This window comes from Heliangelus exortis, chromosome 22, assembly GCF_036169615.1.
Source record: "Heliangelus exortis chromosome 22, bHelExo1.hap1, whole genome shotgun sequence".
In the NCBI taxonomy this organism is placed as follows: Eukaryota; Metazoa; Chordata; class Aves; order Apodiformes; family Trochilidae; genus Heliangelus; species Heliangelus exortis.
Window position 1 is genome coordinate 10,585,328 of NC_092443.1, and position 22,957 is coordinate 10,608,284.

General features: G+C 47.6%; 2 protein-coding genes across 13 annotated transcripts; one reads left to right on the forward strand and one right to left on the reverse strand.

Moving 5' to 3' along the window:
• The first annotated feature begins 288 nt into the window (after positions 1–288).
• Positions 289–6,822, forward strand: UCK1 (uridine-cytidine kinase 1). Of its 2 annotated transcripts, none has more exons than XM_071766132.1 (7): positions 289–443; positions 616–775; positions 1,566–1,662; positions 1,746–1,888; positions 1,973–2,067; positions 3,096–3,213; positions 3,509–6,822. In XM_071766132.1, exons 1-7 carry the CDS (start codon positions 357–359, stop codon positions 3,694–3,696), a joined length of 888 nt encoding a protein of 295 aa, XP_071622233.1. In that variant the 5' UTR covers positions 289–356; the 3' UTR covers positions 3,697–6,822. The 2 variants fall into 2 exon arrangements, with proteins under 2 accessions (XP_071622233.1, XP_071622235.1); XM_071766134.1 differs by having other exon boundaries at positions 3,096–3,144.
• On the reverse strand, positions 6,397–22,820 carry POMT1 (protein O-mannosyltransferase 1). Of its 11 annotated transcripts, none has more exons than XM_071766127.1 (21): positions 22,689–22,810; positions 21,949–22,072; positions 21,166–21,309; positions 20,766–20,872; positions 20,123–20,173; positions 19,639–19,785; positions 18,524–18,635; positions 17,802–17,867; positions 17,159–17,252; positions 13,756–13,911; positions 13,062–13,192; positions 12,721–12,816; positions 11,295–11,387; positions 10,365–10,461; positions 10,187–10,273; positions 9,616–9,742; positions 9,240–9,337; positions 8,656–8,769; positions 8,047–8,173; positions 7,253–7,430; positions 6,397–7,032 (listed from the first exon to the last, which is right to left on the reverse strand). In XM_071766127.1, exons 3-21 carry the CDS (start codon positions 21,285–21,287, stop codon positions 6,858–6,860), a joined length of 2,178 nt encoding a protein of 725 aa, XP_071622228.1. In that variant the 5' UTR covers positions 21,288–21,309; positions 21,949–22,072; positions 22,689–22,810; the 3' UTR covers positions 6,397–6,857. The 11 variants fall into 11 exon arrangements, 10 of the variants coding, with proteins under 10 accessions (XP_071622228.1, XP_071622231.1, XP_071622230.1 ...); XM_071766130.1 differs by having other exon boundaries at positions 9,616–9,736; positions 10,181–10,273; XM_071766129.1 differs by having other exon boundaries at positions 9,616–9,736; positions 10,181–10,273; positions 22,651–22,805.
• Between the last annotated feature and the right edge of the window lie 137 nt (positions 22,821–22,957).

Sequence of the window (22,957 nt, forward strand, 5' to 3'; positions counted from 1 at the left end):
CAGCTATGAGCATAAACACGCGTATGTGTATATATACACACATCTGCGTGCACATGTGTGTGCACACACTGTATCTGTAGGTCCTGTACAGACATACACTTGTGTTGGTGTATCCGTACACTTATCTGCTGCACACATACGTTCCTTCAGATGCATCTTGCTGCAGACACACCCCTGCACACCCATACTTTAGTCAGGTATACCCGCCTGTACAGTCCAACTCACCTCGGGCCGTGCCCATCCCTGTGCGGGGCTGAGACCGGACGCACCTCAGCGCACTTGTGCGTGTGTGTCCCGTACTACATTTCCCATCATGCCCCGCGGCACCGCGCGCCGGCCGCCTCACAGCCCCCGCCATGGCCTCCGCCGGCGGCAGCGAACCCGAGCGGCCTCACCCCAAACCTTTCCTCATCGGTGTCAGCGGCGGCACAGCCAGCGGCAAAGTGAGACGAACCGGGACCGGGGCGGGAGGGTCCGGCAGTTTGAAGAGTGGTGGTGGTGGTGGGGCGGATATCGGGGAAAAACCGAGCTCGGTGCCGCGAAGGGGTGCGGGGCCGGGGAGGGAGGTCATGCTGTGCGGGGAAGCCCCGCTGAGTGTCCGCTTCTTCCACGCAGTCCACAGTCTGTGAGAAGATCATGGAGCTTCTGGGGCAGAATGAGGTGGAGCGGCGGCAGCGGAAGGTCCTCATCCTCAGCCAGGACAGCTTCTACAAGGTGCTGACCGCCGAGCAGAAGGCCAAAGCGCTGAAGGGACAGTACAACTTCGACCACCCGGGTGAGCCTGCGTCCCTCGAACGCTGTGGCTGCAGCCCCGACGCCTTTTCCTCTGTCTTTAAGGTGGCTGGGTTAGTGGTTGGGACTTGCTTGTAGAGACCGAGAAGTGCTGGATAACGGAAACGCTCTGTCCCAAAGCAAAATAGCTGTTTGTCTTTCACACTGCTTCCTGTGCACCTTTGAGGGAGCGGTGCTGTAGAAGCGGAGAGCATCCCGGCATGCACGGTGCTCTGTCCCCTGCCCTCAGCCGCAGAGAGACTCCGTTACAACCTGCACCCTTCCCAAGGTCCTTGGTATTTCTTGGCTGCATACACAACGTCTCTGCTTGCTCAGAGTGCTGTGGATTGTGGACAGGACAGTGATCTACCCTTGGCTGCTGTCTAGAACCTGCTGTAGGTTCACCCAGACAGATAATGAAATGCATTAAAGATGTCTGAGGATTTCTAAACTACTGTTAGCTAACAGACTAAGAGTTGCACAAACGTATACAATTACCAAGGAGTTTGGTAAAATTACACTAATAACAGCTTCACATTTCAATTGTTTATTGGTATTATAATTGCTTATAAACAGCAAAATCTTTTCTGCTTGTCACTGTAACCAAGTGTAGCAGTTGCAGTTTGGGTAGGGAGTGTTGGTTTGCTGCTGGTAGGAAAGAATGAAGTTTTAAGTTCCTGTTTTCCAGGTGTCATACCAGGCAGAGAGCTTTTCCTTTAGGTCTGGAAAATCTGAGCAGAACATTTGATATCCAAGCATCTAAACATCTTCCCCTTTAAACCTTCCCCTTGCAGATGCTTTTGATAACGATTTGATGCATTCAACCCTGAAGAACATTGTTGAGGGCAAAACGGTTGAGGTACCAGCATACGACTTTGTGACCCATTCTCGGTAGGTTTGGGTGAAGTCTTGAGGGGGTTGTGTGTGAATGTCTGTGGTGTAAGACCCATTTAACACTGTGCTGTGGGTGGCAGGCTGGCAGAGACAACTGTGGTCTATCCTGCTGATGTTGTCCTCTTTGAGGGAATCCTGGTTTTCTACAACCAAGACATTCGGGACATGTTCCACCTCCGGCTCTTTGTGGATACAGACTCCGACGTTCGGCTGTCCCGCAGAGGTAATGCCCTCACAGGCAGCATCACCCTGCTCCTGTTCCTTATCCATCCTCTAAAACTCATGGGTTTTATCTTCCCCCTCCCAGTTCTGCGGGATATGAAACGTGGGAGGGACCTTGAGCAGATCCTCACCCAGTACACCACGTTTGTCAAACCTGCCTTTGAGGAGTTCTGTTTGCCGGTACTAAAATGTTTCACTAAACTGATTTGTGGTTTTTTTAGGACAGGGGTGAGAAGGAGCAGGATCACCTAGGGATTAGCTGCAAGTGTAGATGTAGAAGTGGTGGCTTTGGATACTTCACCAGTCCCGTGCTCTCCTCCTAGCTTCATCTGTTTTACTGTTACAAGCTGCTTGTTTAAGGAACTTAAATGGTTGGTCCCCTCTGCTTACAAAACAACATGGGAATCCCTAGAGACTGTGCTTGTTTTCTCACTGCCGTGGCTACTTTAGCATGGGTGCCTTTGACTGATGCACTCTCACTCTGCGTTCATTCTTCAGCCTTGCAGGAAGAAAGCAGAGCTTAGCTTCCAGCAGACTGTCTCTGAACAGAGAATGCTGGAGAAAACCCGGGACAGACCATGACAGCTTCTGCTGGCTGTGGTGTGTCACTGAATGGAAAAATCATCTAGTTCCAGGGGTCTCGTGCTCTAGATCAAAGCAAATCTAGGATTGTAAAAGTAGTCATTAGAAATGCTGAATTTTCCGGCCTTTTTAATAAGTGGGGAGAAAAAAATAAAAGCCCAGGGGCCCTGTGGTGGTGAAAAAAAATCAGTGAAGTGTCATCAGAGGCAGGAAGGAATTTCATGTGCATGTTGAGTACATCGGGGCTTAGCAGAGGTCTAGCAATGGCTTCTGAAATGCTGATTGGAACCAGCTCTGAGCTAGCAGACCTCAGCCTCCAGGTGGGTGACCCATGTGAAGGCCACATAGTCTTCAGAAGAAAGAGTAAAAGCAAGTTCTCCAGGCTTCAGCTACTGCTCCTGCCTGCTGAGTCACTGTAGAGGGACAGTACTAACAAGCTTTGACCTTAAATCCAGTGCAGGAATGACTTCAGTTTATTTAGGTGTATCACAACTAAGAGCTTAAAGTCCCAGAGCATAGAAACCCCTCCGGCTTTGCCGTAAGTTTTCTGATGTTTGGTAGCTTCTGCTGGTAGCTTTACTCTATAAACATGGCTTTTCCCATCAACAGCCTCTTCTGTTTTGCAGACAAAGAAGTATGCAGATGTGATCATTCCCCGAGGAGTTGATAACATGGGTAAAAGAGAGCTTGGGTCTCTGCCTGACTTCTCTGGGGAGACCACCTTTGGGGTTGGGAAGAGAACAGGTGGCACACCCCCGCCTTGTTTGTGAATTTCTAAGGGGTTTTCTGGATGGGGGTGGGTGAGGTGTGTCAGAGCTGGACTGGGATGACCAGCTGCGCAGCCTCTGGACAAAGTGAGAGGCTTGTGGAGATGTCCAGCAGGATACCAATGTTAAAACTGGTGCTGCAGTTACTGCTTTCTGTGGAGGTCTCACCTCACCACACCAAGCAGGTGTAGTTTCATTTAAGGGCTTGTTAAAACTTCAGTTGGGCAGGGCTGGACTGAAGCCGACGTGTCCTTTCCTCTTCCTCTCTGCAGTTGCTATAAACCTCATCGTGCAGCACATTCAGGACATCCTCAACAGAGACATCTGCAAGTGGCAGCGTGGGGCAGTGAATGGGCACGGTCGGACCTACAAGCGCCCGTTCCCTGAGCAGACTGAGAGCAGCAGTGTGCTGGCACCTGGCAAGCGCTCCCACCTGGAGTCCAGCAGCCGCCCACACTAACCTCCTGAAGGATATTTGCCTCTGGTCCAGACCAACACTGAAGACAATTTAAGGGAAGAAGGACTTCAGCAGAATGGTTGGTGAAGTGCCCTTTAAATCCTCCTAGCAGTAGAAGGGATGCTGGTGTCAAACTTCCTGCAGAGGGTAGAGGAAGGAGTTGGCTTGCCCGCTCCTCTTCCCTCCAGACCCCTTCTCCCTGTGGTGTCTGGAGTCATTCTGCTCCTCAGTGAACTGGGTAAAGGCAGTGCCACTTGCCATTTTTTTTCTATAATTTTCAAAATGGCTGAAGTCTCTCTGGAAAATTAAGTGCTACCAGGTGATTAGCAAGATACCCCATTTCCCTCATGTTGATCTTCTTTAGTGGGAAAATTAGCTGCCTATTTTATTTTCCATTTTCAGAAGACAAGAGTCTCCTTCTCCAAGACTAGCTCACACCTCGTTAATGTCACCCAGCAGGCGTAGTCCCTTATTCTTCTCCACTTTGCTGGGACCTAGAATTCTGGTGTTGCTCTCCTGCTGGGCAGCCTCCTTTGTGGAGTGTAGCAGCACGTGGGGGCAGGATTGACCTGTAGAGCAATCTCTCCACTGAGACAGAGCCAAAACAGAACATGTCTGGAGCAAATGGAAACTTGCCGTTCATCAGGGGGGCACAGGCCCAAGTAGTTGTGTGATTCCAGTGCCTAATTTATGCCTTTCCAAGCACCTGATCCTTGCTACATTCTATGAATAATTTTTGTACCCAATCTCCTTTACATGGGTGTGTAGCTCCAAATGGATTGAGTTGGAAATGGAAATGGAGAGTTGACCTTGTCAGTATTGCTGTCTTTTTTTAGGGTGTTTCTGTACTGCTGGTTGCAGATTCTGCTGGGCAGAATCCGTCCAATTCCAGAGGTGGGTGGTGAAGGCAGTGAGGGGCAGGGTGGAATTGTGAATTGCAAGAATCCCGTCCCCCCCTTCTGCTGGCCCGAACAGCTCCCTGACCATGCTTCTGCCCTCAGACAGGGTCAAAGCACTTGCCTTGCACTCAGGCAGTTTAAACTCAAGAATTTTTTATTTTTTTTTTTTTTTCTTAAGAAAGAGTAGACAAGAGGCTGGAAGTATAAACACTGCAATCCCAGTTTCTGAGTTTACCCAAGATAAGTGATACTGCAGCAATGGCAAGTTTCTGGAAGAGCAATAATTCTGCAATGAAGTGCTTGTTGGGCTTTTGAAAAATGTCCTTGTGCTACCTGAGTCTGGACTTAGGGTGTAAATGTAACAGATTTGTGAAGAGCGGAGTTTGGGGGGGGAGAGGGAGGGCTTGCAGAATATTAAGAGGAAGTTTTTCATATTTGCTAGTTTTCTAAAACCAGGGTCTGGCTGTGTTGGCTGTGCGTGTGCGTGTGCGTGTGCGTGGTTACTTTGGCTAATAAATAAATGAACAAATAGTGGAGCAGAAATTACTATTTTATGTAAGAGGCATTGTGTACTACACCAGCATAAAGGGATAGAAAGGAATGCATGTGGAGTGCCCTAGTACTCAGCAGTTCTTTTTCCCCCTTAACTGTTAGTTTGGTAATGTCTGAAGTTTCAGAGAAAGTAAAAAAAAAAAAAAAAAAACCCTTTTAAAAAAAAAAAATGGGGTCTGTGCTTCCATCCTTGAAATCTTTTCAACACTGGAAATCAGTAACTTTGTGAAGTTTGTGATTTCACCCCTCTCACCCCAGGTCCATGGTACATGTCTGTAATGCTGAGGAGACAGCAATTCATTTCCTAACTGCTGCTGGGTGCTCTTTAGCTCAGGGTGCCAAACTTAGAGTATGAACTACTGCAGTGAAGCATTAGCTTTCACAGCTGTTCTAAGCAGGAGCAAAATAGTCACTAAAACCTGCTCTGAATGACTGTGGTGTTTGATCATCCCTTAATCTGGTGGAGGGTGGGGAGCTCAAAGCAGCCTTGAACAGCAGTTGTTAGAGCAGCAGGAACTCTGCAGCTAGAAGCTCCCTGGTCTGTCTTGCTCAACTTTGAGCTGTAGTGCAAGATCCTGCTGCTGCTGCAGTCACATGGAAAAAAAATAAATTCATGTAGGATAGGTACCCAGGCGTTGGAATACCTGCACAGAGCTGCAGCACATTCCCTGCTGAGCCATCCCATGCCCTCACTGGCACCTCCTGCCCTGTTAGTTTCTCTGCTGGTGCAGGCCAGGGCATGGGCTGAGGCACTGCCACTGTTTTGACCCCAAGGCCTTGGGTACAGGTTACAGCAGGTTTCCTGGTTAGTCTGATCAGCTCTACCTTGCTCAGAGTTCTTCCAAGGGCTGCCAGGAACAGCAAGACCACAAGGCCAAAGGACTCTTCTGGCTATGGTGACTTCTTGGCCTGCCTGAGGCTTTGTTTTAGCTTATTTAGCTGTAACAACAATTTTTTAATGTCTGTTTTATTTTTGCTTAGCTTCATAAAAATAATGATTATGGCAAATGATAAGATATAGATAACAGTAACAAGTCATTATGCTGTACAAAATGGACTATTTATAAACTTAGCTTAATGCCATAATGAAATGAAATAGGAGTGATAGCAAAGAACACACTGCTGGGGGATATGGTCATGGGGTGATGCTGAAGACAAGTGATGCAGGACCTGTCACTGGTAGCTGAAGATGTGTAAACTTCAAAGTTGGGAAAACCCAATTTTTAGGAATAACAAAGAAAACAGAAAAGAATCCAGTATGTTGGAGAATATCTATTTCTAGTAACTTGTAACATGGAATTGCAGACCAAGGTGCTAGGGAACATACAGAATAGCCCCAAAGTGCAGCTTAATGCAAGAAGGAACAAACCATCACCATCCCAGTGCCAGGGGGAGGAAGAAGAAACCCCTGCAGCCTGCTCCTCCCAGCTGGGCTGGTGCTGACTGAAACCAACAGCCTTCAGAGCCCGAGGGGCAGTGGAGGTGAATGGAACAGGGATAGAGACTGGGAATTGAGCTCCTAACAGGTGTAATACTGTTGAGAGTTGAGACTTTTTTTTTTTTTTTTTTTTGTAAAGTATTTTTTCTGTAACAGTTAGATCTGGACTACTATCAATTTTTTGATCAGACTGTTAAGTTTTCAATTATACTAACAATAAATTCTTGGCTTTGCATAAAAGGTGTCTGGGTTTGCCTGCAACAGGACTGTAACTATTACTGTTTTCGGATCAGGATGTTCCAGCTGTCCTTCCACCGCAAGTCCTTGAGTTCAGGAACAGACAGAGAGGGCTCCCCGTAGGTGACAGGGCTGAAGGTGCAGTAGACAAGGTAAATGGAAGAGAACCAGGCAATGACCAATGCACTGAACATGCTCTTGAGAAGTGGGGGCCTGGAGTGAGAGGGAAAGAGCAGTGAGGAATCAAGGCTGGCCAAATGCTCCAGCCCAAAAGGAGGACCAGTGTGTGGCCTGCAAACCCCAAAGTGTGGCCACTGCTGGAGAAACCACAGCTTGCCCTGCAGCAGCTTGCCAAGGTGACAGCCCAGGAGAAAAGAACCATGGCTCTTCTCTTGTCTGCCTGCCCATCTATCCAGCTATGAGTACCAAATACCTGCAGAGATGATTGCCAAGATGCTGTAGTACAATGGGGATCAGGAGTATCTGGAATGTGAGGGCAGGCAGGTAGTGGTACAGGAAAAGTGTTTTCTCCATCAGGAAGAAGGGCAGGTAGTTCACAGCCCAGCCTCCCAGGCAGATTCCCCCAGCTGACACCCACAGCTGCCACGCATCTGCAGAAGACATGAGACACCATCTCAAAGCACCTAAAACCTCAAAGAAGTCACCTACCTATGGTTTGGATTGTTAGGGTTTTTTTTTTCCCCCACCCCAGCTCATGCTACTGATTAATTAACTGAATACTTCAACTTAACCACACTCAGCTGAAGGAAAGGGTTATGTTTCGTTAGGTTTTTATCAAATACCCATCCAGACAAATTACAGCCAAGGTGAAGAAGCTTTAGAGCAGGACAACAAAATGTCCTGGCAGGAAGGGCAGCATAAAGCTGCCTGGCCACGCAGAGGAGACAGCATCTCAGTTGGAAGAAACACATCTCAAAAAAACCCCTCCCCACACAGCCACTGTGGGACCTCTTGAAGCATCACCAAAGGGCTCAGGAGAATCTGAATGTGATGCCTGGAGATTGCAGGGAATGATTCAAATAACTCTCATGCTGGCTAGTGTATTGTCTCATGAAGTGATGGTTATATTATGATGACCACAATGAGTCTCTTCATGGGCTACTCTAAATCTTGGTGCATCCCGAATAAAAATTTCAGGGTTAGTGGTCAGGAAGAAGTGCTGGCACAGCCAAGCAGACAGTTCACACACACACCATGGGGTCAGACCTTCAGGAATGTCGTAAATTTTTCTTTGTCGTCGTACCAGGTACCACAGGGACAGAGAGGTGTAGATCAGAGCAGCAACATCAGCTGAAGCCCAGGTGACAACATTCCCAAGGAGGTGGATCTGGGCCTGCAGAATAGAAAATGGTCTAACCAGAAGCAGGAACATGCTGCAGTTCTTTTAGAGAAGTTTTAAATATTACCTACACAGGTTTGCTCTATTAAACTTCAGTAGCCTGATCTTTCCTGAAACAAAGCAAGCTGATACACTTTGCTGTTTCAACTCTTTTTTAATGTCATCCATTTAAAAGATGCTCTTGGAGATGAACTCATCCTCTAAATGAGATAAATAATGGAAACAATTAAACTGCAGTTTTCCTTTAAATAAAATGTGCCAGAAGACATGATTTAATTAAAAGCAACTACTGTCAAAGCTGTATTACATGCCAAACAAACCCCAAACCTCAGGGAAAATACACTCTTAACACAGGAATAGTGGTAAGCAGCTCCTTGGTGGGAACCACAGCCCTGCTCTCACTCCCACTCATGGAGCTCTCATCTGAACTGAAGGCTGCTTTCTTCACCAGCTTTACATTTACCTCTCATACTTACACCAGAGGTTGGGTGGAGCCAGTAGGCAATATTTGTGTCCATTGTGATCCAGTCAAGAGGAGAGGAGCTGTATTTATGTTCTGTCTCTTCGTTTTTTAATGTGAGTATTTTCCACTAGGAAAAAAAGTAAACAGAAGGCTTTCAGAACAGGAGCGATGAGTGGGATGGCAGGAAGGGGTAAGCAGCTCCAGATGTAAGATGGTAAGTTCTTAACCTGGGAGCAGAGAAGGATTTTGCATCTCTCAAACTGGCTACTGATCAATACAATGGTTTTATTTTGTTCTTATATAAGGCACTTTCCTTAGTGAGTTTCTACAGTAAGGGGCACCAATACTACTGACTGCATATAAAATACACAACAGTTCAGCTCAGGACAACTTCTGGGTACCCAACTATCTTCCATCCCCTTCTTTTCTTAACCTGACATCTGGGTGTTCAGTACTGAACAGCACAGGTGCATCCAGAAGTACCTTTCTTTTCAGTGAGGAAACTGAACTATCAGAAAGGAATCAACAATGAGTCCTCAGTGCTCCAGTTCCTGCTCTGCAGTAGAAGCAAAGATGAGGGAATAAAAAGATACTCACCTGCAACTCTGTGAACTTTGCCATGAAGCTGAGGTTTTTACTTATGTCCATCTGCGTGGGAGAGTGGAGTTCCACTTCCCTATCTTTTTGCCCTTGGCCTGGAAGAAAACAGCAAAGCTCTGGTAGAAAGTTTGAAAGGAGAAAGGGCCCACATGATATACCCTGGCTTCTCACACTCCCAGGAGCCCTTCCCCAATACACAGTTCAACTGCAGGAGCTCTCTAAGGGGATTTGTAAGGATTCTGTCATTGTGACAGAGCCAGAGCCTGGTGATCACACACACAATACCATTGTCCCATCACACTACCACCTTCCCATCAACACAGAGTGTCTCCCAGTCATAGAAATCTGCTTGAAGAACAGGGCTGAGATGTACTTTTCCCATATCTGTGCTCCTCCACATTCCAGACCATGCTCTGGTGGTAGCCTTTGGACAGCTTCTCTCCGACCACCTCCAGCTGCCGGTATCCCCACTCAGGTAAAGATGCTCCACTGAGCTGAAAGTAAAAGACACCTGTAGGAGGAGAGTGCCATCATGCTGAACATCAGGATGGCAGCCCTGCCCAAGCACTGGATCACAGCCAGGGACAGCTAGGAAGTCTGGGAAGTTACTACACAATTCCACCTCAAACGCTACAGCCACGAAGGCGGTTCTGGGAATCTCTACGATGAGATCCCAACATTCCAGCTGCTGCCACATACTACACACAGAGTCAGCACCAATCGCTGAGGCTGCACTCAAACTCCAGCTGTGTTCCAAGCTTCCTGAGAAGCAGGACAGCTCTGCCAGCTGAGCAGCTTATTGTTTCCTGTTATTTGCTTATTTGGTTAATTATTCTAGTGGGTGGGTTGGGCGTTCTGGAGCAGAGCTCAGTAGCTCATGAGACTGCAAGACCCACCTGAAGGAAAAGCTGTAGGCAAATAAACATAAATCCACTTGCCTTCAGCACTGCAGAGGTGTTCACGTGAACAAACCTCACTTCTGACAGAATTGTCTTCCACAAGTCTGTGTCAGACTCCCGGTTCACAATTTCCTACAACAGAAAGATGTCTTTTGATCACCATGTTGTCTGAGCTGCTTCTGCTGGAACATGATGAGCTCCTCCCTTCCCTTTGACCACTCACCACTCTCCAGAGGTTCTGTGCTGGCATGGAGATGTTATAATCAATATAGCAGGAAACTTCTTGGGAGTGGGGGCTAATAGGGGCAGCAACATCATGCCTGGAAGATGAGTAAAGTAAGATCCTCCAACACCATTTCCCAAATTCATACAAAAAAAGCAAACCCACAGAGGTACTGAATTGGGTTAGAACAGATCCAGTAAGAAAGCAAAAAATAAGTAACTTATACCGATTGCACTGTTTACCCTTAACAAGAACACTTTCCACAAGCAAGAGGTGCCAGGAAGAGGCTCAGAGGAAGCCAGTACAGATCCTGGCTGTTCCAGACTGGAGAACAAGCAGTGATTGTGACAAACAGAGACACTGTTCACTGGGGCTTCCAATCATGAACAAATTAGGTTTGGAAGGGACTTAGCTAAAACCCAAGTTCAGAACAACCCCCTTCCCAATCTGAGTGATATTAAAGTCCAAGCAGATGCCGTTTGGGATGCAATCAGGAGACATTTCAGGCAATGCCTGCTTTGCCTGGAACAGAGGCAGGGAAGGGGAAAGGATGAAAACTCTCCAAGGGGCCTTTGTATTTTAGGAATCTGCAGAACTATCATGAATTGTGACCATGAGTAAAACCACCACTAAGGCCACTAGTAGAGAAGACCAGGAGCAGCTATCTGTTCGTCATTAGTACCAAATCCCACTGCCAAGTAAACTGCAAAAAATAAATAAGCACACAGCACCCTTCCTCTGGGCCACAGGGATGGCTTATGTAATCACATGAGGTCCCTCCTAGCTCCACCATGTTAAGAATCCATGAATAACGAGCAGTTTACAGCATGTCTGAATGCCAGGATAAGAACACTTCAGTCCCTGAACAGTTACAAGGAAGCAGAAGGTGCCAGCAGACTCAGCAGAACAGAAAGTGAGGAGAGGACTTACGTGTTGAGGTACCGAGTGGTGATGCCATGGACCAGCTGCACGATGTGTCCATGCCTGACAGGCCTGGGGGGGTTACTCACCACCAGCTGCTGCCTGGTGGAAGAACACCCAAGAGGAAGTGGTTAGGTTCTTATTTTGATATAATGCAACCTGACCAAACTGTTAGGTCAAGAATATGCAGGCAGGGATGGACATTTAGGCAGTAAGATGAGAAACTGAAGCAATCTACAGACTTTACCAGAATGGAAACAAAGCTCATCGAGGTAAAGGTGAGTTAAGAGCAGAATGACTCAGGTGGGTAATGACACCCCAGCCATTAGGTCAGTGGCCTGAATCCAGGGCAGTGGGGAGTGAGTTCAGATTATTTCCACCCCTCAGCTCTTTGGTGCCTTCTGAGAGGTAAGTGTGTGCCTCAGTGAGGTCTGACACTTACTGCAGCTAATGTGATTTTGGCAGAATTATGAGATCAATGACTATCTCCACCATGAAGAGCACACTCTCATCTTGCTACAGGTCTAAGGAATGCTTTGGCAAGGGGGACCACTGCAGTTCATCTTATTGCTGCCTGTACCTTAGTGTTCTACACAAGGCCATCACATCATCCAGGGGTCACAGGAATATTCAGCTTAAAGAATTTTAAGAAGATACTGGGTTTCTGTGGTGCTGGTGGGATCCCTACTTGAAAGGTTTGCACTATGGACAAACCTTCCCAATGTGGATATGATTTAGAATGGCGCACAGTCCAACTGGTAGGATTCTTCATACAGTTCCCAGAGCAACATAAGGAACCAAAAAAAAGCAACTTTTTAATCAGCATGAAATGGTATCACACAAAGGCTTTAACTGGCAAAACCAGAAGAAGTAGTCCTGCTTCTCACCAGGAGCTACAATGGCAAGACACTTCAGCACAAACCAGGCCTCTCAGGCACAGGCACCCACTTGGAATCCCTTCCTGTGTGGTAGATTCTACAGCTCATCCCACACTTTAAACACAAAGAAATACCTGTTCTGCAAATGTGATCTCTATTCTCTTCTCAGACCCATTCAAATTTGATAAAACTCATGAAGGTACCCCAATGCCAAGGCTCACACATTTCAAAAAGCAGAACTTGTCTTTCATGCAAAGCACCTGAAGTTCCCACTGGTCTCATGAATCTTTATAAAGTCCCCCTTGGGCACAGCACAGCCCATGTTCTGGCAGGAACAGTTCAGAAATAATTCTGGAGTCCTCAGTAATGCTCTTACCATAGTGTGGAGGAGTGTGCAGAGAGCCATGCCTACCAACTCTGTAGCTCAGGATCATACCTGGCCTCTGCACCCATCAGCAGAGAAGAGAGATGTCCAATCCAAGCTATGCCCTGGCTGGGGTTTTGGAGCATGTAGAAGCTGCAGTTACAGCAGCTTGGCATTTAAATCCCTTACTCACATTCCAGGATCTTTGACAATCCACCAGTTGTTCACATCCTTGAAGGGATAGCAGGTCACCTGCTGCTGATGGGAACTGCCTCGCCCATTCTCATACCTGTATGGAAAGTTAAAAAAAACTCCACAGGTGTGTAACAGAACATGTCTGTGCTCAAGAGCCACAGAAGTACAAACCAGCACTGGCCCCATTCCTACAGAGTACAGAGAATCTGTACATCTGCTGTGTGCTCTGAAGGATTAATGAAGAGATTTCCAGGACCTGAACTGAGATACTTGGACTGGCAGGTGAAGAACCAGAGAATACTTTCACCCTAACAACACAGACTCAACCAGATTCCTCACCTGATGGGATAAGTATTTGTGTGAGAATGGAGCCAGCACTGCACAGGCTTGCCCAGCACGTTCCTCAGAGTGATCTGGGAGCCATAGGCCACCTCCAAGGGCTGACCCTGAGTGATCCGAGCCAGCCCACCCTGAGAATAAAAAACAACCCACATACTGCTTAAATTCTATTAAGAGTCACCTGTCACTTTAACATGGCAGTATCTTAGCACAAGACCTCATTTGGTTATATCTACTAAAATCAAGTCTTGCAACACCATACTCAGCAGATACCAATGCCTGAAAGACTGAAGGGCCTCAGGAAGATCACTAAAGCGAGGCTGTTCTGAAAGACAAACTAAGCAGTCTTCTACAGAAAATCATACTGTCATCCTGCAGCCTGAAATGTCATCACTTAAGAGTTCAGTACTGTACCTATTCTTGCAGAGTTCCCTGTAGGAAGGGACAAATTTTTAGCAGAAGAGGGAACATACTGTTCTTGGTTCACTGGGAACAGATTTTCATCTGTTACTGGGATTTCAGTCGTTAGTGCCCCATCTTAAAGCATCAGCAAAGTAGTTAAATGACACTAAAGGAACAAATATCTAAGTTCAAAGGGACAAGATCACACCCCTTTTCTTCTAAGAGTAAAAACAAGACAGATTTCCCCCTCTTCTTCCCTAATAAATCAGTTTCATGACCACATTTCCTTTACCTCTAGGCTGGCTTGGAAAGCACTTGTCATGATCTGGTCATGAGGCCCAGAGCGATACAGCAGTGTCAGGTGAACATAGAAGAAGGACAGGTACATTGTCACAGGGATGAGGATGAGGGCCAGACCCCTAGCCAGAAAATGGTACACCAAGGAAACCTAGAAAAAACACAGAGAACTCAGTGGTTTCATGCTCCAGATACTGAAAATATTAAAAATACCAGTGCAATTGGCTTGGTTTGTTTGTCTTATTTTAAGTTTCCACAGCCACCCTCACTCAGCTCTACCTTGGTGGACAGCTGGGTAAACTTCCACTGTGGATCTGAACTGGAGGCAGCAGGAGGTATGCAAAGCAGTATAGGTTTTGAGCTACAAATCACCAAGATATGGATAAAAGCAGAGAAGACAGTCACACACATGCTTATCCTATACCTAACTCAATCTTCTCCAGCGACTGAGCTGGGAATCTGTTCTATGACATGAGGGTTTGCAGGCTGTGCGAAGGAATTTTGGTACAAAAAGAATCTACATGGTTACATGCCATCGTGCAGCAGGAAAGCTATGATGTAATCGCTATCACGGAGACGTGGTGGGATGAGTCCCATGACTGGAGTGCTGCCAGGGGTGGCCACAGGCTCTTCAGAAGGGACAGGCAGGGAAGGAGAGGTGGAGGGGTAGCCCTATATGTTAGAGAGTCTCTTGACTCTGTAGAAGTTGAAGTCGGTAATAAGGTGGAGTGCCTGTGGGCCAGAATCAGGGGGAAGGCAAACAAAGCTGACATCCTGGTGGGAGTCTGTTACAGACCCCCCAATCAGGAGGATGAGGGTGATGAATTATTCTACGAGCAGTTGGCAGATGTTTCAAAATCATTGTCCCTTGTTCTCATGGGTGACTTTAACCTGCCAGACATCTGCTAGGAACTCCACACAGCAGAGAGGAGGCAGTCTAGGAGATTCCTAGAGTGTATAGAAGATAATTTCCTGCTCCAGCTGGTAAATGAGCCTACCAGGGATGGAGCCCCGCTTGACCTTCTTTTCACAAACAGAGAGGGGCTGGTGGGAGATGTGGTGGTCGGTGGATGTCTGGGACTCAGCGATCATGAAATAATAGAGTTTTCAATACTCAGGGATACAAGGAGGGTCGTCAATAAAACCTCTACTTTGGACTTCCGGAGGGCAGACTTTGGCCTATTCAGAAGACTAGTCCAGAGTATACCCTGGGAAACAGCCTTTGAAAACAAAGGGGTCCAGGAGGGATGGACCTACTTCAAGGAGCAAGTTTGGAAAGCACAGGAGCAGCTGTCCTGGTGTGCTGAAAGGCGAGCTGGTGGGGAAGACGACCAGTCTGGCTGAACAGGGAGACTTTGAAAGAAATTAGGGTTAAAAACAGGGCCTACCAATTATGGAAAAAAGGGCTAACTACTCAGGAGGAATTTAGGAATATAGTTAGGTCGTGTAGAAAGAAAATTAGAGACAAAGGCACAACTTGAACTGAATCTCGCCACCTCTGTGAAGGATAACAAAAAGTCCTTCTACAGATACATCAATGGCAAAAGGAGGGGCAAGGAAAACATCCATTCTTTACTGGACATGGGTGGGAATATAATTGTCAAAGATGAAGAAAAGGCTGAGGTATTTAACACCTTCTTTGCCTCAGTTTTCAACAGTAAGACAGGTTATCCTGAGGACAGCTGGCTTCTGGAGCTTATAGAAGGTGACAAGAATCTAAACAGCACCCCTGTAATCCAGAAGGAAACTGTCAGTGACCTACTGAGCTGCTTGGATCCCCACAAGTCTATGGGACCTGATGGGATCCACCCAAGGGTGATGAGAGAACTGGCAGAAGAGCTCGCCAAGCCTCTCTCTATCTTCTACCAACAGTCCTGGCTAACTGGGGACATCCCAGATGATTGGAAGTTGGCAAATGTCACGCCAATCCACAAAAAGGGCCGGAAGGAGGACCCAGGAAACTACAGCCTGGCCTCAGTGCCTCTCAGGGTTACGGAACAGATCATCCTCAGTGCAATCACACGGCACCTGCAGGATGGGCAAGGGATTAGACCCAGCCAGCACGGGTTTAGGAAGGGCAGGTCCTGTCTGACCAACCTGATCTCCTTTCATGAACAGGTCACCCGCCTGGTGGATGAGGGGAAGGCTGTGGATGTGCTCTACCTGGACTTCAGCAAGGCCTTTGACACCATCTCCCACAGCATTCTCCTGAAAAAGCTGTCAGCCCACAGCTTGGACAGGGGCATCTGTGCTGGGTTAGGAACTGGCTGGAGGGCCGGGCCCAGAGAGTGGTGCTGAACAGTGCTGATCCAGTTGGCGGCCGCTCACCAGTGGTGTCCCCCAGGGATCAGTGTTGGGCCCAGTTCTATTTAATATCTTTATTGACGATTTAGATGAGGGGATTGAGTCCATCATCAGCAAATTTGCAGATGACACTAAGCTGGGGGTAAGTGTTGATCAGCTGGAAGGCAGGAGGGCTCTGCAGAGGGACCTGGACAGACTGGAGAGTTGGGCTGATTCCAACGGGATGAGGTTCAACAAGGCCAAGTGCTGGGTCCTGCACTTTGGCCACAACAACCCCATGCTCCCCATGCTCCCCATGCTCCAGGCTGGGGACAGAGTGGCTGAGAGCAGCCAGGCAGAGAGGGACCTGGGAGTCTGGATTGACAGGAAGCTGAACAGGAGCCAGCAGTGTTCCCAGGTGGCCAAGAAGGCCAATGGATCAGGCCTGGATCAGGAACAGCGTGGCCAGCAGGTCCAAGGAAGTGATTCTGCCCCTGTACTCAACACTGGTGAAGCCACACCTTGAGTCCTGTGTCCAGTTCTGGGCCCCTCAGTTCAGGAAGGATATCGAGGTGCTGGAGCAGGTCCAAATGAGGGCAACTAGGCTGGTGAAGGGACTCAAGCACAGATCCTATGAGGAGAGGCTGAGGGAGCTGGGGCTGTTCAGCTTGGAGAAGAGGAGGCTCAGAGGAGACCTCATCACTCTCTACAACTCCCTGAAAGGAGGTTGGAGCCAGGGGGGGGTTGGGCTCTTTTCCCAGGCAACTCTCAGCAAGACAAGAGGGCACAAGAGGTCTCAAGTTGTGCTGGGGGAGGTTTAGGTTGGACATTAGAAAGAATTTCTTTACTAAGAGGGTGATCAGACATTGGAATGGGCTGCCCAGGGAAGTGGTGGATTCTCCGTCCCTGGAGATATTTAAAGAGAGCCTGGATGTGGCACTCAGTGCCATGGGCTGGGAACCACGGGGGGAGTGGATCAAGGGTTGGACTTGATGAGCTCTGAGGTCCCTTTCAACCCAGCCAATTCTATGATTCTATGTGGGCTTGTGAGGCTCCTGGCTGGCTCCTGTACTGAAAAGTTCCACGTAATAGGTTTTGCTTGTTGTGCTACCTACATTTGAGAAGTTCTGGTCTCCTATCATGTGCCAGAAATGGAGTCCTGTGACAGCCAAGAGCAGCATATAGGTAAACAGGCCCATGTATTTCACTCTGAAAAGAAAGTGCATAGAAGATGAATACAGTTAAACGAATGCAGTTAAAAACAACACAGCTACCCAATACAAGACATTAACATTCCATCTTTCTCTTGAAAAGGATGCATTCAAGTCCAAGGACTTAGATCCATGACAAGTTTAGTACAACATAAATAAGCTTCAAGACTTTGGCATCAGCAGAAATCATTTGTTTGCCAATTACACTAAGTGGCCAAGTGACAGAACCTTCTTGATGATAACATGCTGGCAGATCACAAAGCACCAACTTCTGAATTGAGACTTACTGAAACCTAAAGCAACTAAAAGGGAGGGGTGACATGCAAGTGCTAATTTATAAAGTAAAGCCACCTCTGCCCTCTGATGCCTGGAACTGCCCTCTGTGAATCACCATCCTCTCTACAGCAATGCTCTAACTCACTAAAACATCCTGGAGATGTCTGCTGAGAACTGCACCAAGAAGCAGCCTTCAAAATCCAAAGCCCCATGGCACCTCAAAGGGTGGGCAGGCATGTCAGTTTACTAAAAATAAGACATCATCACTTACCCAACTGCACAAGAACAGGCTACTCCAGTCAACAAAAGCCAAAACCACCAGCTGCCAGAAAAGGAGCTTAAATAAAAGAACGAAGGATGGTGTGGTGAGATCTGGGCATCTTCTTAGGATCCTGAATTCAACTAATCTAACTTGAAAAAAACAACTTGCTGGACTCTCCTATTTCTTACTCTACTCAGAGGTATCTCATTTTGAACCTCCCACACCACTAACTCTCACCTTGACCTACAGCTTGTTCTTAAATGTTCTTTTCTGTATCCTGAAAAGCAAAACCAAATGTTACCTGCCTTCTGATTCCAGAGATAAAAGACATGTAGTACATCACTTGCTGGGCTCAGTTTAGAGATAATTTTACTTTACTGAAGATTACCTTATTCTCTGCAAGGATCAGAACACAGGTGAAGTCACAAGAAAAGAGACAAAGATCTCTAAATTCAGTGTTTGTAAACACTAACAAAGCAACACTAAGTGATCTGCTAACACAGGTGTTTCTGTGCAGTGTCCAATAAAAAACCTGAGTGGGCAAAGGAGTATTCTCAGGGGTTTTTATTTTTAACACTGCTCAGGAGAAAAATTCTGGGGCAGCCATGGTAGAGGTCAAAGCATTGGATTTTACAGACAGTTGAAGAAGGGTGAAGTGACTCAAAGTAAAAAACAGTCTGTGAAAAACACCATAAGAATAGCCAAAAGGATGGGAGACAGTCCAGCCTTACCTGTGCCTTTGCAAATTGTAGAACTTTAGGTAGGACAGAACTGCAAGTAGAATAAAAAAAATCAGTATTGATTCCAGGAGCATGAACCTTGACTGTGTGACCAAGGAGTTCTCTGTTGGAAAAGAGAGACAGACACAAAATTAGACAAGCTTATCTGTAAGGCAAGTGCCACCACAGACAGTCACTTAATTATCCAAGCGTAGGATATCCAAGAGTATCCCTTTAAGAACAGCCAATTCATTTGCAATCTTAGTGGCTGTAATAGGGAGGTAATGGGTTTAAAGGGACAAAAAACTTCCAGCAGGAGCAAAGTACACAGCCTTAACTGTCTCCAAGGACAAAGAGGTGGGCAAGTGGCAAAGCAGGTAAAGGTGTTGTGCTTGCCAAAAAAGGACAAAGAAAATCCTGAGAATGCTGGGAAATCCAAAGAGGTGCTTCTCAAGGCAAGGAGAGTCAAGGCAGTGACCCCAGCAGGCCATGAGAATGATGACTAAGCTTTGAGAAGAGGAACTACAATGAGCTGCTTCATGCAGGATTCCCTGAGCCAGATCAGAGCAACCAGCAGCTATGAGAAGTTTCTCTTATCGGTCTGCTAAAGGGTTGCTGAGAGGCTCTTTCCCTTTCAGACAGCTGCCACTAGAGAAAAAATTAAAATCTGAGTTATAAACACCAGAACAGTGTGAAGTGTGCTAGGGACACAGACTGGATGATGTTTGGAGATGAAGAAATTTGATGAGCTCTGATTTCAAGTTGGGTTGTCCTGCTGTTAAAAAAGAGTATATTGCAATTCATCCTGTAAGCCTCTGAGGAAATGAGTAGAGGACTCCAGAGATGCAAGAACTATGGTTTTCTATTGGGCTGTTAAGGCTGCCCACTGCTTAATAATGAAATGAACCTCAGAGTAGAATAGCAGCCTGCTGAAGAGCTGTAAGGACAGAGGGGGCTGGAGAGGCTTGCGGAGACTGATCCAGGCCAGGGCTGAAAGTGGGCTCTGGTGGGGGGGAATACATTCTGGGGGAAATGCCTCTCCAGCATTTTATGTGCCCTAAAAAAAACACAAGGGGAAAAGGGACCCTTTGTCCCCTGCATGAAGGACCCAGGGGGAATAATCTTACCTAAGAGTATGAGAAGAGCAGCTCCAAGTGCAGCACAGTGGGAGAAGTGCAGTTCTATCAAAATTTGGTAGGCCAAAGGCACACAGAGAGCACCTGCCAGGGCTGGCAGGAGGCGCAAGGACCAAACAGGAACATTCATGCTGTATTCTGAAACAGGACACAACAGTGACACACTCATTTATAAACTATTAGTTAAGGAGAAGACAGATCAATACAGCATTCCTTATGACTAAAACATAGGGATGAATCCAACTCCTGCTCTTAGTAATCTATTGTCTGTCCTGTACTGCTCTAACTGATTTAAAAAATCCGTGAGGTGGAACCACAGTGGTGGAACCTCAAACATCTGTTAGAGACCTGCAGAAGTCTTTTTTAGGAGAAGTAAAGGAGTCACGTAAAGTAAAAGGAGGCAAAAGGAATCTGTCTGCTCCTGAAATACTGCTTATTTTCTCAAAAGGATGAGACAGTTAAAATCAGCTCTTACCAGCTCCAATCCTGTTCCATAAGAAATTCCCATCAAATCCTCCTAGGTAACCTATAACATAAACAACAATTCAGCATTTCCAGTTTCAAAACAAATATAAAAACTGCTGCTAACTTGGTCCTGGAACCATTTCCCACACACAGTTTCTCTGCACAGGAAAAGCTCTCTTTCCCCAAAAGATCCCCTTTTTACCGCTCTGCCTGCAGCAGTGCTCATGAACACTCAGAGGCACCAAGAAAACAAATTGGGAACAACAGACTCTCCGTGGCAAAGTTCTAGGTGTATTTCATCTCTCCTTCCAGATACTTTTGTTGTGCATGTCTCAGCTACAGAAAGAAACTCAGGTCTGAGAGTCTCCTTGTTGCCTACAATTTCTAGTCACAAAGAAGTTCTCATCTTACCTTTCTCTTTATCCAAAGGACTGGATAACAACAAGGAAATGGATGGATGGCTCCATCTCCTCCCCAGTACTCCTGCAATAGCCCCAGATGACACTAAATAAGGGAAACCCTAACTCCTTACCAGAATCTCTTGGCTGCCTCATGCTTTTTCCCCAGAGCCAGGATCTGACAACTCATTTCTAATCAGCATTTCTCTCCTCCAGAGCAACAGCAGACACTTGGAGTTCCAGGGGACACCCTACCTCCCAATGCCAGCAGCATGTGGCCGAAGGGTGGGCCACTGTCATCCACAAAGAAGATCCTCTTCATGTAGAGTGAAACGAACTGGCCATAATAAACTTCATCAAAACTGGGGGGAAAGAAGGGGAAAAAAATGTCAAACCTAACTGGAAGTAGCCAGCAGGCTGCAGGGATACCAGGAAAGGAAACACAGATTAGTGGGCAAAAGGCTCAGAATGTAGTGAAGCACAGTGTGTGGCTGTGCCCCTGCCCTAGGAGTTGCTATTAGGGAAACATTATCACCCTGTTTGCAGAGCCTGGGGTCAGACAAGCTCTGCTCTTCTGTTCCTGCACCCTTACTTACAAACACTTAAAAAACACAAGTCTGTGACATTCAAGTAGAAAATAAAGCATTCTACTCACACTACAGCCCGTGGATAGGAAAGCCCCCAGAGGCGGCTCATTAATCCCATCACAGTCACTGCCACCAGACTGATGTTGATCTCCACAGCAACCACAAATGGCTTCTTCACGATCCCCAGCATCCTGTCAAAGGTCTCTCCAAACCTTTAAGAGCAGAGAGAGCAGCAGTCATCCTGTAGCTCACAGCCAGCTGAAGATCCCTTGACAGTAAGCATGCACCACTTCTCTGAGCAACACAAGGGAATGGATCTTCCAAAGTTCTCCTGCTTTTAGGTGTTTTCTGCTGTATCTACAATTTTAACTCTAAACTACTAAATCCATTTAACTTTTCATCTGCCCTGCTTTTGCATGTGTGGGGGTCTCTGCCATCTATAGAAAGCTAGAAACTTATAGAAATATGTTTATAAATATGCTTATACTTACAGTGGTTCTGCAGAAACATAACTTAATTCCAGCCTACATTCTGCTTCGAGCTAAGCAGCTCAGACTCCAGTGCTAGTGATAGGCAAACTTCCTGCTCAGGCACAAGGCTGCTCAGGCAGGTTACAAAAAAAATAGTTACTTCCTTGCAAACTGAATATATTTCCTGGGGGAAGCAGAGGGCAGAACCCTCAAACATCCTCCTTCTCATAAAGCTGGCAGGGGTGTGGGTGCTGCAGGGCCCTAGTGCAGCCTGGGGGGGGGGAGTGCTGCAGGAAGCAGGATGGGACTCTACTCCTGCAGGCAGAAACTGCTAAAAGCTAGGTCAGGAAATAGTAGGAAATCAGCGTTGCATCTCCTCACCTCAGTATGATGGAAAGTTACACGAACAAATCCGTTTGCAAGGCTTTGATCAGGGGAGAACAAAGACAGATGCCAGCACATCACCACCACCAAGAGCTGTGCCACCGTCCTCACTCCTCACCCCCTACAAAACACGAGCACTGTGTGGAGCAGTTTTTTATGAAGCCCCTTGCAAAGCTGTGCTCTCCACTGGTGCTGGGGACGCAGAGCCCTGCCAGGCCACCACCTCACAGGCCACGGGACCCAAAAGAACATCCTGATGGAGAGGACTCTGCTTCTCCTGCAGTGCAGGCAGGTGGGAGGCAGAACCGCAGCACTACTGCCCCACCAGACCTCATACACCTCCTCAAAGGACCATTAAGCCCTCTACCAAGTTCTGCATCCCCTTCTGTGAGCTTTAGGTTATACGAGGGGTCCGAAGACCCCCTACCTACCCCCCTCCCCCAGGCCCTGTATCCCCTTTTGAGCTTTACGGGGAGCAGCAGAACCACAGCCTCCACACTCAGGGTCCTCAAGACCAACCAGCCACCCTCCATCCAGCTCTATACCCCCCTTGAGTGTTATTTCGGGGCTGATGTCCGGGACCACTAACACATCACCAGACCTCCCAGCCTCCCCTCCAGACTCATGGCAGCAGCGGTGCTACCACCAGGCCTCATATCCCCCCCTCCAGCCTCAGCGGGGGTCAGCGGCGCCACTAACCCCGCCACCAGGCCTGACCCGTCCCCCTTGAGCCTTACGGAGGTGAGGGGGGAAGCGGGACCACCGACCCCGCCGTGCCCCGGGGAAGGCAGAGGGACCGGGACCAGGACCCCCGACCCTGAGGAGACGACAGCGCCCACACCCTCCCGCCTGCCCTTCCGCACGTCATCGGATGTGACATCAGACGTACGCAGCGCCGCAAAGGCGGGAAAAGGGAATGGCGCCGTCATGTTGCTATGGCAACGCCGCCCCCCGGCCACTGAGCTACGGTCCCTCCCTGAGGGCCCCCGGCCCCTCCATCGCCAAA

Bases quoted from the DNA above. Each gene is read 5' to 3' on its own strand.
- POMT1 (XM_071766125.1), bottom strand. From the start codon at position 22,819: ATGACGTGCGGAAGGGCAGGCGGGAGGGTGTGGGCGCTGTCGTCTCCT. The intron at 9,338-9,615 runs GTACATCTCAGC...GTTTTCTTCCAG, and splicing joins GGAGCACAGATATGGGAAAA to GCCAAGGGCAAAAAGATAGG. The intron at 7,431-8,046 runs GTCTGACCCCAT...TGTCTTCTGCAG, and splicing joins AATTTACGACATTCCTGAAG to ATGCGTGGCAGCTGTGGGTG.
- UCK1 (XM_071766132.1), top strand. From the start codon at position 357: ATGGCCTCCGCCGGCGGCAGCGAACCCGAGCGGCCTCACCCCAAACCT. The intron at 444-615 runs GTGAGACGAACC...TCTTCCACGCAG, and splicing joins GCGGCACAGCCAGCGGCAAA to TCCACAGTCTGTGAGAAGAT. The intron at 3,214-3,508 runs GTGGCACACCCC...TCCTCTCTGCAG, and splicing joins TGGGGTTGGGAAGAGAACAG to TTGCTATAAACCTCATCGTG.